The sequence below is a fragment of the Pongo abelii genome, chromosome 1 (assembly GCF_028885655.2).
Source record: "Pongo abelii isolate AG06213 chromosome 1, NHGRI_mPonAbe1-v2.0_pri, whole genome shotgun sequence".
Lineage (NCBI taxonomy): Eukaryota > Metazoa > Chordata > Mammalia > Primates > Hominidae > Pongo > Pongo abelii.
The window spans coordinates 75,747,063-75,762,408 of NC_071985.2; the positions used below are offsets into that span (position 1 = coordinate 75,747,063).

The 15,346-nt window shown below is 37.6% G+C and overlaps 1 protein-coding gene across 19 annotated transcripts in view; it reads right to left on the bottom strand.

Annotated features, from left to right (window-relative positions):
- The window catches only part of RABGAP1L (RAB GTPase activating protein 1 like), an 857,048-nt gene that overhangs the window by 755,290 nt on the left and 86,412 nt on the right, over positions 1-15,346 (bottom strand). For 18 of the 19 annotated variants that reach the window (XR_010140177.1, XM_054551197.1, XM_024245486.3 and 15 more), the window contains 2 exon segments: positions 11,704-11,914; positions 7,443-7,617 (listed from right to left, as the gene is read on the bottom strand). Coding sequence is in view for 18 of the 19 variants with exons in the window: in XM_054551197.1 (XP_054407172.1) it covers positions 7,443-7,617; positions 11,704-11,914 (386 nt within the window). In the remaining variant the exon portion in view is untranslated. 19 annotated transcript variants of the gene reach the window in all.

Below are 15,346 nucleotides of genomic sequence, written 5' to 3' on the forward strand. Positions count from 1 at the left end.
AGTGAAGAAGTATTCTAAATCCAACACTTCTCTAGAAGTTATTCTACTTCTTGGTTCCAAAAGAAGCATCAGACCATCACAAACTTGTGAGCTTGAAGCACCAAAGATTCTCCAAATCCTCAGCCCACGCATAAGTTGACAATGAAAACAAGGTGAAATGTGAAGGGTTAAAAAAATATTTTCAATATGTCACATTGGGAAGTACAGATAAGAATTCTGTGAACATTAATAAATCCTTCACTTTAGATAGTGAATTCAAAGTACTTGTTGAACTGTATTAGTCTAGGAATACAATATTTGTAACTTGCTTGAAACAGGAATACTTCCTATAACAGAAGAGTCTGTTAAAGCATGAGGTCTTTTGTTTTCCTTTGTTTTATTCACATATTCTGCCACATTTTCTTGTACAAGCACACACAGTCTAACACATTCAAAAACTTCCGATTGCCACATTTATACCCATTAATCAATGATTACCCTAAAGTGCCTTCTCAATGCCAAATTAACAGTTTAACTTTTAACAACTATACAGAAATCCTACCTGCCGGTCTAAAGTTCAACTTCTGCAGTAGCACCACATTTATATCATAATGTTCCTAAAACTTCTTCATTATTTTACCATACTATCCCCATTTTAATCTTATATGAGTAAAAATAAAAAAAGCAGCACAGGATTGATGCTAATAAGAACTGTAGGCCTCAAAACTTACAGAATTAAGACAATAATAAACTCATTCATTCAACAAATATTATTTGAGCACCTTCTGTATACCAAGTATTAGTCTAGGTGCCAGAAATACAAGACAGAACATACAGCCTGTACTCCAGCAAATGTTAAGTTGAATGTGCTTGGGGATGGATGAGAGGAAATCATTAGATAAGCTAAAAGCAGAAAGGTTCAGCCTCAGCTGGATACTTACTGGATTTAGCCCAATAATTCAAGTGTTTATAGAGGAAAACAGAACCAAACAATATGCTAGAAATATGTCATTGAAGACTATGCCTACAAGGTCAAGTGTAAATAGAGACTTTAAACTACTTTTAGTTATCTGGGTATTCTCCACTTCCTACTCCTAAATGAAATATAAAGTCTACTGTTTGATTTTTATACATTTAACTTCAGTGTATATTTAGTTTTGTTTTAAGGAGCAGGGAGTTTAATAGGCAAGAAAGAAGGACAAAGAAAAAAGCAGCTCCCCTATACAGAGACAGACAGACAGGGGCTCCAAAGCCAAGAGACAGAACACCACCTGCCATGGATACTAACCAGGTATATATGCAGAGGCTGGAGGAGGTGATGTCTGATTTGCATAGGGCTCATGGCATGGGTTTGACTAGGCATGCAATTCACGTAGCAGGCAGAAAAAGCTGGCCCTCCCACCCTAGCTTTTAATGTGCAAATGCAGGGCACCATGATGCTCTCCACACGCAAGGATATGTGTGGGCAGCCATGTTGCCAGGAACATGTGGGGCAAGGGCAAGAAGGCCCTGGGAATTGCCATGTTGGGTGGACCCAGTTTCTAATGGCTGGCATTTGTATATTATAGGTTGCTGGCCGGGCTCTAAGAGCTGGGGCTTTACAAGAAACTTTTCCAGAGATGCTTTAAAAAATGAAAATTTCCCAAGGACCCCTTTTCATCTCTATATGTCTAAAATAATTTCTTAATAACTCCTACAACATTCCCCACTGTGGAGATGCCATACTAACTGCTGTTAAGGGGTTTTGGGCCACGACTCTTTCTGGCTACTCCTGGACTTAAGCGTATTTTTAAGAAACCACTGTATGTGAAAACAGGAGAACACCTGTATGTAATTTTGTATACACTGGTAGTTAAACCCCAGCCATATTTATACTTTTTTCCCCTTTCCCATCTCTTCTTTTTCACATTCTTTATGTCAGATCAGCCAGCTTGTCACATCAGAAGGCCATATTAAAAAAAGTCAAAGAACTTGGCAAATTCTAAAGCATCTGGCAAGGCTTCAAGAAATTCTTTATAGAAAGGTTAAGTGTATGGAGCTGAGCCAGAGTGATAGAGAATGATGGAGAAAAAAAAAAATCAGACTCCATCTATCTCTCTTTTGGAGAAAGAACACGACAGTACATTAACTTCATTAACAGCAATCAAATTGCATTTAATACTATGTCTTACAAGCTGCCATTTCTACCAAAAGAGTTAAAATAAATTGTGAATTCTAGAGTCTGTGAATAAGCTGAAACAGTAATCCAAGAATTAACAAGATAAACTTCAGAAACAATGACTATCAGTATCTTAGAACAAACTGGATAACCAATTACAGTTGCCCTTTGGTACCCATGGGGAATTGTTTCCAGGACCCCCCAAAACTCCCAGATACCAAAATCCATAGATGTTTAAGTCCCTTATATAAAACTGTGTAATATTCCATATAGCCTACACACATCTTTCCATATACTTTAATCTCTAGATTACTTATAATACCTAATAGAATATAAATGCTACGTGAATGGTTTTTATACTGTATCTTTTAGGGACTAATGACAAGGAAAAAAAGCTATAGATATTCAGTAGAGATGAAACCATATATTTTTATCAAATATTTTAAAGCCATGGTTAGTTGACTCCATGGATGTAGAATCCACAAATATAGTGGGCTAACTGTACATCAAGAAAGGAAATTAAAAACACATTCCATGGCAAACACTTCAATATATGTCACACTTATTAAAACACATACACACACAAATAGTCTTGAATGGGCATTTCTTTGCAGAAGGAAAAGGTTTATTGATAAATAATACAATCTTTCTCCAGAAAACAGTATCTATAGAAAATACTAAACACAAAACTGTGTATCTGTCTGTTTGTTGCTGTTGCTTTTGAAGAGGCAGGGAGGAGAGCACATGTAGATATCTGGAATGGAGATACACCAAAATCTTAACTGCGGCAGAATTTTAAGCACCTTTTCTTTTTTATTTCAATATTTTCCAAATTCTCAAATATGTATTACATCTTAAAAGTCCAAACACTGTTATTAAGTAACAAAGGTATTTATTTAAAATAAATAACATAGCTAGTTTCTCCAAGATTAAGTCTTTTCATTAATACTGGTGAAAGATAACTCACTCTTTTGGAAACACCATGTATCAAGAAAATGTTCACCCAAGGCCAGGCATGGTGGCTCACACCTGTAATCCCAGCACTTTCGGATGCTGAGGCAGGTGGATCACTTGAGGTCAGGAGTTCAAGACCAGCCTGGCCAACATGGTGAAACACCGTCTCTACTAAAAACGCAAAAATTAGCCAGGCATGGTGGCGTGTGCCTGTAATCCCAGCTACTCAGGAGGCTGAGGCAGAAGAATCGTTTGAACCCAGGAGGTGGAGATCATAGTGAGCCGAGATAGCGCCACGGCACTCCAGCCTGGGAGACAGAGTGAGACTCCGCCTCAAAAAAAAAAAAAAAAAAAGTTCACCCAAGAAATAAATGTGAAAAATCATTCTATGAAAGGCACCTTGAAAGGTATGTATTAAAATTTTTAAAACAACTAGCTCAAATACATTATTCATGGGAAGGAGCTAAAATAAGAGGCACATTACCAGGAAACTTTTCAAAACTCATAAAAATCAATTGATTTAAGGAAAACACTAACAAGATAATTTCTGAATTATCTTCCAAAATGAGGCATTTAGCTAACATACCAATTAAATAAATACTTGCTTAGAAATGATATTTTCCACTGGGTGCGGTGGCTCACGCCTGTAATCCCAGCACTTTGGGAAGCCCAGGCAGGTGGATCACCTGAGGTCAGGAGTTTGAGAGCAGCCTGACCAACATGGTGCAACGCTGTCTCTACTAAAAATACAAAATTATCCAGGTGTGGTGATGCATGCTTGTAATCCCAACTACTTGGGAGGCTGAGGCTGGAGAATCACTTGAACCCAAGAGGTGGAGGTTGCAGTAAGCCGAGTCACGCCATTGCACTCCAGCCTTGACAACAAGAGTGAAACTCCATCTCAAAGAAAAAGAAAAAGAAATTTTCCCATGCAAGGAACAGGTTTTCTTTTATACAGTGTCATATCTGCAACCCCCCAAAAAAAACAATGCAATAAGAATAAATATCTTCCCAATGATGCCCTTGATATTTATCAAGAAGTATCTCTGAATGCCTTTAACACCAGATGACAAAAAACATGCTTCTATAATGTAACACTCAGAGTTTCTAATACTGAATAGTATCCTAAAACACACAAATATCATCAAAATCTGCTTTGAATAGAATGGTTACACTGGCTAGTAGAAATAAAATCTTAAAAAGACTCAATTAACACTTTAAAGGTATCTTTTGAAAGTTTTATATAATGTATCCACAAAGATGTGACAAGAACAGGTGCCTCCTTGTATATTTTTCACTACACTTTCTGATACCTTGCTTGGTCTGCAATTCTTCAGCAGAAGCCTAGCATATCATTCTCCTTATACAAAGATCATTGACCTCAAGATACTTCTGGTTGGATTGTCCAACTTTTTTGCCATAGATTATTGAAATCTACTCCAGCACGGTCCTGCAGAAGCACATCCAAGTCTTGCAAGTCAAATGTGTCCTAACCCTTCTGTAGGACCTCCTAATCCTTGTGTCACAGGTGTCCAAGAGGGCCATCACCCTCACTGGGATTCCCTTCTACCACTGTTGATGCCTAAAGTTTGCGGGATTTTATAGTGAAATAAGCATCACAGTGACAGTAGTGGCAGCCATGCTGCTACTCCTGCTTCAGAAATCTTCCTTTAATGACAAACCTCTTCAGCTCTCATCCACAAACTCTGCGAAAAATAAAAATAAAAATAAAAAAAATAAATTTGTGGCATTGCTGCACAGTACATACTTAAGCAGTAAGAATGTTTGTCACCCGGTTCCTGAACTATCTGCCAACTGTTTGTGCCCATCAAGAGGGACTCAAATATTAACGACTAAAGGTGTTTATCAAAGAACAGAAAACGTCTGGGAACCAGACAACCGGATGACCAGTAAATGTAACTAGAAGACTGCAGATTAATTAAAAGCATAATTATTTTTTAGGGCAGAGAGGAAGATGTTGGACATCTTCTGTAAAAGGGTCAGGTAAAATACAAAATGTAAATGGAATGCAAGCTATGTTACCAATAAATCCCTTTATAAAACATAACTAAAATACAAAAATCCACATTTGTGTTTTATAATATGTAAGCAACAGGAAAGTTGTTACTGAAAACTGTATGGCTCTTCAAAGTCAAAGACTTCAACTTAAAACCCAGCTCTATCACCCAGTCTCTTAGCCACAGGATAAACAAAGGGTAACCAAACAATGTATCATCCAAACCACAACACTTTTGAGAATAAAAATGAGGGTATTAGTAATAACCTGGACAATAAGCATAAAATAGAACTGCTCCAGGCAAAGAGAAACATAAAGTCACTTGTCTAATATGTCCAACCTGGTCATGGGCTGTTATGAGTATCAAATGAATGCTTAGCACAGTGCCTGGCATAAGCTCTCTATTTATACTGGGTTATTCCTCTTTTAGAACTGATGTCTCATTCATTACCTAGAGGAGGATTTTTAAAATTTTTTTAAAAAGAAATAATGTCTCATAATAAGGTTTAATGACCACTGTCATGTATTTCTCCTTCAAACAATACATTTTACCACTAATGCCCCCATAATGTAATACTTTCTAAAATGCACTCAAAAAAATTAAATAATAGATGGAGATAACTTTCTTACAATGTGCAATGGAAAAAACATGCTCTATAGAAACAGCATTTATTTTATACTATATCCAAAATGGTCTGGCCAAGAATTTCCCACAGTTTTTTCCACTGCTTACCTACCATGATAAGCTCTCAAAAATAACAAACATTTCCCTTACTCTAAAGCCAAGTGAATGCTACAATCCAAAAGACAGTTTCATACCATTAGTTATGGAAACCTCTTGCAGCAATTCAGTTTCCTTCTGCAGCAGCATTTCTCTCTCTCCAAGCAGCAGATTCTCCAGGTCTTCAAAGCTCATTTCCTTGCTGTTGAGCTCCAGTGATTCGGAAATCACACAGGTGTGTTAAATGATGGCTGACAACATGAAATGCCAGGATTCTACCATCTGCTTCCCCACCTCTGTAGTGGAGTTCGTAAGGATCAGAAATAGCCCCCCTCATTCACAAAAACATACATATTCCTTCAGCATATTTATATTCACTGTCTACTATATGCTAGGCACACTAGCAGCATACTTATACTCATTCACTCTCCTGTCTATCAGACCATTTTGAACAAGAAGTCAGTATACACATAGATATATAAGTGCTGGGAAAAAAATAGATAAAGCCTTATCTAAAAAACAAAACACAAAACTTCAACTTCTTTCAGAAGGCATGGGTTCTGATAGAGAATTTCTACAGTTACAATCTAAATTATATGTGTCTGTGCATGTTGAGTTTAGTGTAAAGCAAACTGATCACCAGGGCACAAGAACTGACATAGCCATCATGCTTTGTATCAAACTCACAGAAATCCACATTTCCATTAATTCCCATTTTGTGGCCAGAAATAAACTCAAAACTCCTGTTAATAGAATGATTTATTCATGTTTCATGATAGAGGCTAGAATAACTATTGCTTTCAGCATTTTCTGCTAATAATTTATTTTGTCACAAGCAAACATACCTGAGACATTGCCATCCACACCCATTTATGAATGCCTTTGAAATGGTTTTAAGTACTAAGAGTGCAACATTTTAAAATTGGGGATAATTCAATAGATGTAGAAAAGATTTCTCTATGTATTTAACTGCATTTAATCTAAACCATTTCTTCTAACAATAATCTACCAATTAATAATTTCTATAAAAAAAACTTAGTAGCATTTTCAAAGGACTACAAGTTGTTATACCTGCTTTATGTGAGCATTTGTAATTTTAATTAAGCCAGTTCTCTGGAGCAAAATATAGCCTCTGAGCAAGAAAGCACAAAACAAATAATCACCAATGAAAACCACAGAGATTGATAAAATAATCTTAATGCAATATCTAAATGAAAGCAATATGCAACTATCAAGCCCATCAGAGAAACAGGTATCATTATAGGTACTTTTTAAAATCACATGGACCAATCTACTAGGGCAAAATAATAAGAGAGCTGCAAAAATAGTCTCCCTTCTGAGCATAAGCAATTTACTACCATGGTAAGGTGGAAAGGTAACTCATCCAGTTGTATTTTTCTATGACAACTGCTAAGCTGTGAGAGTGCCCTACCTACACAGATATACCAGACTTGGCTTTCCACATTCAGTTCTATGTCATTACAAATATTAATTTTGTCTTTAGAAATACACTCCAAATTTATGTAATGTATTTATACAACAGTGAAATTAGAGCTCAAAAGTATTACCCTAATTCATCTCTATAGCAAATTGCTGTACTATATTATACTTACTGCCTCTTTAATTTCACAGGAGAAAACATGTATCTGAAATTCTTCTGAACCATGGGAACTCTCTGTAAATGCAAAGCAATTGCTCTCTGTTGTTCCGTCATGTCCACGTGCACAGAATAACACCTTATAGATTGGAAAAGATGCTATCTCCACATTGCTGGATTGGTCTATAATTCTATAGAACAGTAATGAAAAGTTAGATAAAATATTAATTCTTGAAGAACAAAGACATATTTCCAGCTAGGTTTTTTTTTTTTTAAAAAAAAAGAACAAATAGTTTTCTATGACAATATATGATATATAAACATAACTATCTTGGTTTTTTTTTTTTTTTTTTTGAAACAGAGTTTTGCTCTTTCCCCCAGGCTGGAGTGAAGTGGCCCAATCTTGGCTCATTGCAACCTCCACCTCCCGAGTTTGAGTGATTCTCCTGCTTCAGCCTCCCAAGTACCTGGGATAACAGGTGCCTGCCATCACACCCGGCTAATTTTTGTGTTTTTTGTAGAGACAGGGTTTTGCCATGTTAGCCAGGCTAGTCTTGAACTCCTGACCGCAGGTGATCCACCCCGCGTTGGCCTCCCAAAGTGCTAGGATTATAGGCGTGAGTCACCGCACCTGGCCAAACATAACTATCTTAAAAATCACAAAAATAAACTGGAACTAACAATGCAAGAGAGAACAAATTGTCTTCATATTCACAACACACACACATGCAAACACACACATACACACAAATTCTTTATTATCTTCTGACAATTTCTGCATTCTTGTGTTTCCTATGATCCAACTCATTTACTTCAAAGCTAAGTATACATGCCTGGTAACATCTGTATCACCCATCCCTAAATCTAGTCTTTTTCAGTTATGGCAAAAGGAATGCCAGTCTAGAACAGTATAGACTATCCCTGGAGAGCCCACTTCTATACAGAGCAGCACCTATAAGTTTATCTAAGCCCCAATTCATTGTTCAACTGAGGCCCTTTCTACCACAAAAAAGGTCAGGTGGTTCCAAAGACGAATTCAACAACGGAATACAAAAGCTGAAAGGAGTCTGTGGGATTTGGAAGCAAATAATTCTCTGACTTTCCCTACACAAATCCTAAGTCCTGGCTGGGCGCAGTGGCTCACACCTGTAATCCCAGCACTTTAGGAGGTCGAGATGGGTGGATCACTTGAGGTCAGGAGTTCAAGACCAGTCTGACCAACATGGTGAAATCCCATCTCTACTGATAAATGCAAAAATCAGCCAGGCATGGTGGTGGGCAGCTGTATTCCCAGCTATTCAGGAGGCTGAGGTATGAGAATTGTTTGAACCCAGGAGGCAGATGTTTCAGTGCACCAAGATCGTGCCACTGCACTCCAGCCTGGGCAACAGAGTGAAACTGTGTCTCGAAAACAAAAACAAAAACAAAACTAAACAAAAAAATCCTAAGTCCTGGATTGATCTACACATTCAAGACCCCTTCAAGATCTCAAATTTAGAAACTGAGGGGTAAGGGGACAACCCCAGGAATAAAGAGGCAAGTCAAAACACTAAATCTCTGTCAAGGTGTGTTTGGCAAATCGAAGCTAAACAGATAGCATAGAAGACACTTTGAAAACAATTTTTCTTTAAAAAGACATTTTGACATTTTTAGACAATAACATATAAACAATATACATGTAAACCCTCTCCTGAAAAATTCAAAGCATTTTTACCAAAATTTTCTAAATTTATATTGCCATTATTTTGGTACTTCGAACTTAGCAAAAGTTTTCCCACATTATAAACTTCAAAGAATGAGGCAAATCAGAAAGGGTTTTTAAAAGATTAACACAACTTTCAGAGAATATTCCAGGCTCCAGACAAATTCAACCTCATTTCCTTGACCTGGTCTGCTTATTTGTTCGTTCAGCAAATATTTGCTAAAATCTTGCAATGAATCACTTACTTCCCTAGCCACTGAAGCTATAGCAGGGAAAAATATAAAGAAACTATCCTCACAAGCTTATAATCTAGTGAGGAAGATATCCAATAAACTAATAAGCAAATAAATATAATATCAATTCAAAGAAAAGTGCTATGAAGAAAAAAAAAAAAAGACCCAGTATGAGGAAAGAGAGTTACATGATGTAACCAAGGAAGGCTTCTTATGATAAAATGTTTACTAAGATGAAACAAAAAACATTGGAAAATCAGGGAAATATTTACTTAGGGAGTATAAAGATAATATGCTAAAGTCCTGGGGTGGGAAATGTGACTGATAAGTCCTATAAGAATGAATACAGAGGCTAGTATAACTGGAATGGAGTGAATGAAGACAGAGAAAGGGAGAGGAAAGTGGTACTAATAATGCAAGTAAACAAATTATCTTCATATTCTTGCACATCTTACACACATACACACAAATCTGCATCTTCTTTTGATGAATGAAGAGAGAGAAGGGAGGAGGGAGACAGAAGGACAGAAAGAGAGAGAGAAGGGAGTCCTCTTGAATAAGATTCGTATCCTTATAAAAGAAACCCCAGAGAGCTCTTACACTCTCTTCCACCATGTAAGAACACATGAACCAGGAAGCAGGCCCTCACCAGACACCAAATATGCTGGAGCTTTGATCTAGGAACTGCCAACCACGAGAACTGTGAAAAATAATTATCTGTTGTATGTAAACCATCAGTCTATGGCAGTTTGTTACAGCAGCCCAAACAGGCTAAGAAGAAAAGAAAGAAGGAGGAAGACGGGAAGAACAAGTTGGAGCAGTAGGTCAACAGTGCCTAACCATGATAAGGATTTCAAATATAACCACAAGTGTGACTGAGGGAAAGGCTGAATGTAGGAGAATAACATTATCTGACTTATTTTTTTTATTTTTTATTTTTTTGAGACGGAGTCTCGCTCTGTCGCCTAGGCTGGAGCGCAGTGGCGCAATCTCCTGGGGTCACACCATTCTCCTGCCTCAACCTCCCGAGTAGCTGGGACTACAGGCGCCCGCCACCACGCCCAGCTAATTTTTTGTATTTTTAGTAGAGACGGGGTTTCACCATGTTAGACAGGATGGTCTCCATCTCCTGACCTCGTGATCCAACCACCTTGGCCTCCCAAAGTGCTGGGATTACAGGCGTGAGCCACCGCGCCCAGCCACTTTTTTTTTTTTTAATTAAGATGGGGTCTCTGTCACCCAGACTGGAGTGCAGTGGCGTGATCTCGGCTCACCGCAACCTCCATCTCCCGAGTTTGAGCGATTCTCCTGCCTCAGCCTCCCAAGTAGCTGGGATTACAGGCGTGCACCACCACATGTGGCAAATTTTTGTACTGTTTTGCCCAGGATGGTTTCGAACTCCTGACCTCAAGTGATTCACCCGCCTCAGCCTCCCAAAGTGCTGGGATTGCAGGTGTGAGCCACCACACCTGGCCCTGACTTACATTTAAAGAAAATAAAGGTTCAGCTGACATAATGTATTATTCCTAATTAAGCATAAGAGGAAAAAGCCATTTTGCTTCTTTCCAGTCTAATGTAAATAACTTAAAATCTATGGCTCACTCCAGTTTCTTTCAACCACTATTACTTCAGAAGCTGAAGGCAGATTTTTATGCTCATTCAGGATAGAGAATATTACAAGTATTTTTACAGTTTTATTTCTATTTATAATATTCTAAGCATAACTGTTGATATGGGTTTGGATCTGTGGCTCCGTCCAAATCTCATGTCAAATCGCAATCTCCAATGTTGGAGGTGGGGGCCTGGTGAAAGGTGACTGGATCATGGGAGCAATTTCTTATGAATGGTTTAGCACCATCCCCTCGGTGCTGTTCTCATGACAGCTGTTCTCATGAAACCTGGTTGTTTAAAAGTGTGTGGCACCTCCCCCTTCTCTCTCTTGCTCCTGCTCCTGCCACGTAAGACAATTCTGCTTCCCCTTGCCTTCTGCCATGATTGTAAGTTTCCTGAGGCCTCCCCTCCTGAGGCCTCCCTCCCAGAAGCTGAGCAGATGGCCAGCATCATGTTTCCTATACAGCCTGCAGAATCAAGAGCCAGTTAAACCTCTTCTCTTTATCAATTATCCAATCTCAGATATTTCTTTACTGCAGTGCAAGAACAGACTAATACAATTGTTCAAATGCCCCTTTCAAACAATGAACACAGTCTAAGCCTAAACATGTTTACTCTGCATGTCTACAGTATGAGTTCACAATAAGTTCTACACCTGATGATGCTATAACATCTTCGCCACCACCCAAAAGACTTAATATGTGTCTAAAGAAAAACAAATTAGAGCTTACCTCACAGAACCTTCTGGAACATTTGGTACATACAGGGTAACAGGAAAGGGGTACTGACTGGAAGATTTCATGGTTGCCATTGCCCGTAAAGCCTCTACTTCATTACGTGGGGAAGAAACCTTCATACATCCTAAGTAGGTCAGTTTATTAAATAAAACACTATCTTCTTCAGGTAGTCCACCTGGAGAAGATGGTCTGGGTGTAGAAATTTCTGAAGAAACAAAAAAAGAAACACTCAAAAGTCATTGCAAAACTCCACCATCATTATAATCTTGCCAATGCCCAAAAAGAAATGAAATATTTCAAACAAAATCTAGGTCTCTCTGTATTTTCACTTCTTTTATATTTTAAAATTTTAGGATTTAAAATCTAGGATTCTAGGATTTTATAATCCTAAATCTTATGTCAGAGTTCCAGAGCCAGCCATTTCATACTTTCAAATCTCTCAAAATATTATCTTACTTAGCTATAAGTTCTTCAGATGAGAGAAAAAATTTAAGCTTTATATTAAAAAAACTCAAAAAGATAGAGTACAAGTATGTAAAAGAAAACAGAACCTCTGGTCTCCAAACTGACTATGCCAAAGCAAAAGATAAGCTTGGGAACCGAGTCACGCAATACTGCCTTCTTTTTGTTCCCAGATAGCTGTAAATTCACAACCCTGTGTCATAGCCTTATCCATATGCCAGGTTCCCACAACGATAGAAGGGCACATATCTCCCCAGATGGCTTCCCTCACAGATTACTCACAAGGAATTTCCATGTGAGTCCCTAAATCATTTAAGATATGTATCCTCCCTATAAACTAGCTCTAAAGTTGAGTTCTGTCAAATCTCATCCTCACAATGTCAATTATCAGCTTATCTTCACAGACACAGGACAAGACCAGAAATCGTCCCTTCACCTACACTAAGATGAATGCATAATTGACTTTCTTTTATTTCTTTTTTTAATTATACTTCAAGTTTTAGGGTACGTGTACACAACATGCAGGTTTGTTACATACGTATACATGTGCCATGTTGGTGTGCTGCACCCATTAACTCGTCATTTAACATTAGGTATTTCTCCTAATTCTATCCCTCCCCCCTCCCCCCACCCCACAACATGCCCCGGTGTGTGATGTTTCCCTTCCTGTGTCCATGTGTTCTCATTGTTCAATTCCCACCTATGAGTGAGAACATGCGGTGTTTGGTTTTTTGTCCTTGCGATAGTTTGCTGAGAATGACGGTTTCCAGCTTCATCCATGTCCCTCCAAAGGACATGAACTCATCATTTTTATGGCTGCATAGTATTCCATGGTGCACATCTGCCACATTTTCTTAATCCAGTCTATCATTGTTGGATATTTGGGTTGGTTCCACAATGAGATACCATCTCACACCAGCTAGAATGGTGATCATTAAAAAGTCAGGAAACAGCAGGTACTGGAGAGGATGTGGAGAAATAGGAACACTTTTACACTGTTGGTGGGACTATAAACTAGTTCAACCATTGTGGAAGTCAGTGTGGCGATTCCTCAGGATCTAGAACTAGAAATACCATTTGACCCAGCCATCCCATTACTGGGTATATACCCAGAGGATTATAAATCATGCTGCTATAAAGACACATGCACACGTATGTTTATAGCGGCGCTATTCACAATAGCAAAGACTTGGAACCAACCCAAATGACTTTTTCCTCTACTCCCTCTTTTCACATGTAAAGTGTAGATTTATTGAGGCTAGTCAGAGCCTCACAAGAATGCAACCATTTGCCTCACTGCCTACCTTTCACTCGTTTTTAACCTGTGCTTGCCCTTTCCCCTTTAAACACTGAAGTTCCCAAAACCCCTCTAGAAAAGCACAGGTCACAATTACTCCTGTGGCTTGTTTTTCCCAGGCACATACTAAACCCTTGACTAAGTTAACCTCTATGGATTGAGACCTGCCACTTTTCGGTTAACAAGTGATATAGAACAATAAGGAGGAAACACTATACAAAAGATACTGTGAATTAGCCCCAAAATAATGAGGATTAAACAAAAGTAAATCAGCTAAAAGTTTCTCTTGACTGTAAAGATCCTTCACTGCACCACATTTATTAAGCAGCCTAACTTCCTAAGCAAAAACAAGCAAAGTTAAAATGTTACATCTCATACCAACAACAAGCGTCAAGCTTATTTCCCTCATTCCTGGTTTGCTGGCTTCTATGAACTATATAAGTGTTCCAATGGAATTTTTTTCCTCAAAATAATTATTTTTGATGAATGAATCTATGATTGCTTCGCCCAATTCCATCCCCATCATAATGAATTTCTTTAAAAAAAAAAAATCTGTTCATTTTATTCTAAGAACAGCAGGCAGCAAAGATCCAATTGTGGTTAGAGAGCATCCATCTGCGTGTATCAGGTAGTATAACATTCTCCCTTCATGCCCCTACCTAAAATCCACATTCTGCTTGGCTTCCCTGCTGTTACCTACATCCATGCTGCACAAAATTAAGCATACATGTATCACTTGAACTAGGTCCTTGCAGCATTTTCAGACTGCCATTACCAAGATTCCTCTTGTAGGATAGGATTTTAATAAATAATTCACAAAAGCCATTTCAAATTCCCCAACTGCAGCTCCTAAATATTATATTAAAATATGGAACTTCACCACTGACTTTTTTGTTAAGGAACTAAAGCCATTCAAAATGAACTACTTCATCTACCATGTTCTTCAACCAATGAAACATGTTTTTCTCCCTTTTTCAGTCAGTTCAATATAACGTATTTCAAAAGGGATAAATAAAAAACTACAAATACATTTTAATATGTTTAAATTATTTTGTATTATATTATTATATACATGTATGTTTTTACATACTTTTCTTAATGTAACAAGCACTTATGCAGCAACAATAAGACTGATGAGCCTGGGTGATTACGTAGTTCAAGTGGTCTAACATGTGTAACTAGAGTCTTAAAAAAAGAAAAAATATAAGATGAATGTGAACCAGGGAGAAACAACAAAAAATAATATAAATAAAAAGAGAAAAGAAGAGGCCAAAAAGAAGTTGTTTGAAGAGGTATTTTACAAACCTGTGTAACCCAAGATTCATGACTCTATAGATCCCAAATATAAAACAGTACAGAAACTGATCCAAAAGTAACAAATGATAAAATAGGCAAAGAAGGCCTATACAATGACTATTATAAATATGATCAAGGATTTAAAGATAAACATCTAACAAAACAAGAAGAAAAATGAAAGACATAAAAAACAACGAAAAGAAACTCTAGAGCTGAAAAAATACAAGATCTGCAGTAAAATATTCCCCAGGTGGATATAACAGCAGTTTCTAAATTGCAGAAGAGGAATGTTAACAGAAGTTCCTTGAGCAACAGGAAAATGATACAGAGAAAATGAAGAGCACGAGAAGTTAAATATGAGAAAAAGACCTATTCCCTGCTCTTTAATTTCTTCAAAATATAACAGAATAAAACAAAAAAAAAAAAACCACAGTATTTTGTAGAATTTGTAACATATGTATTAGCGAAATGAATGAGAGCAGAAGCATAAAATCTGGACGGTAACAAAAGATCCTTACAATGTACATAAAGTGTTATGATATTATTAGAATGTACATGAGTTAAAGACTTGAGTTATGGGGA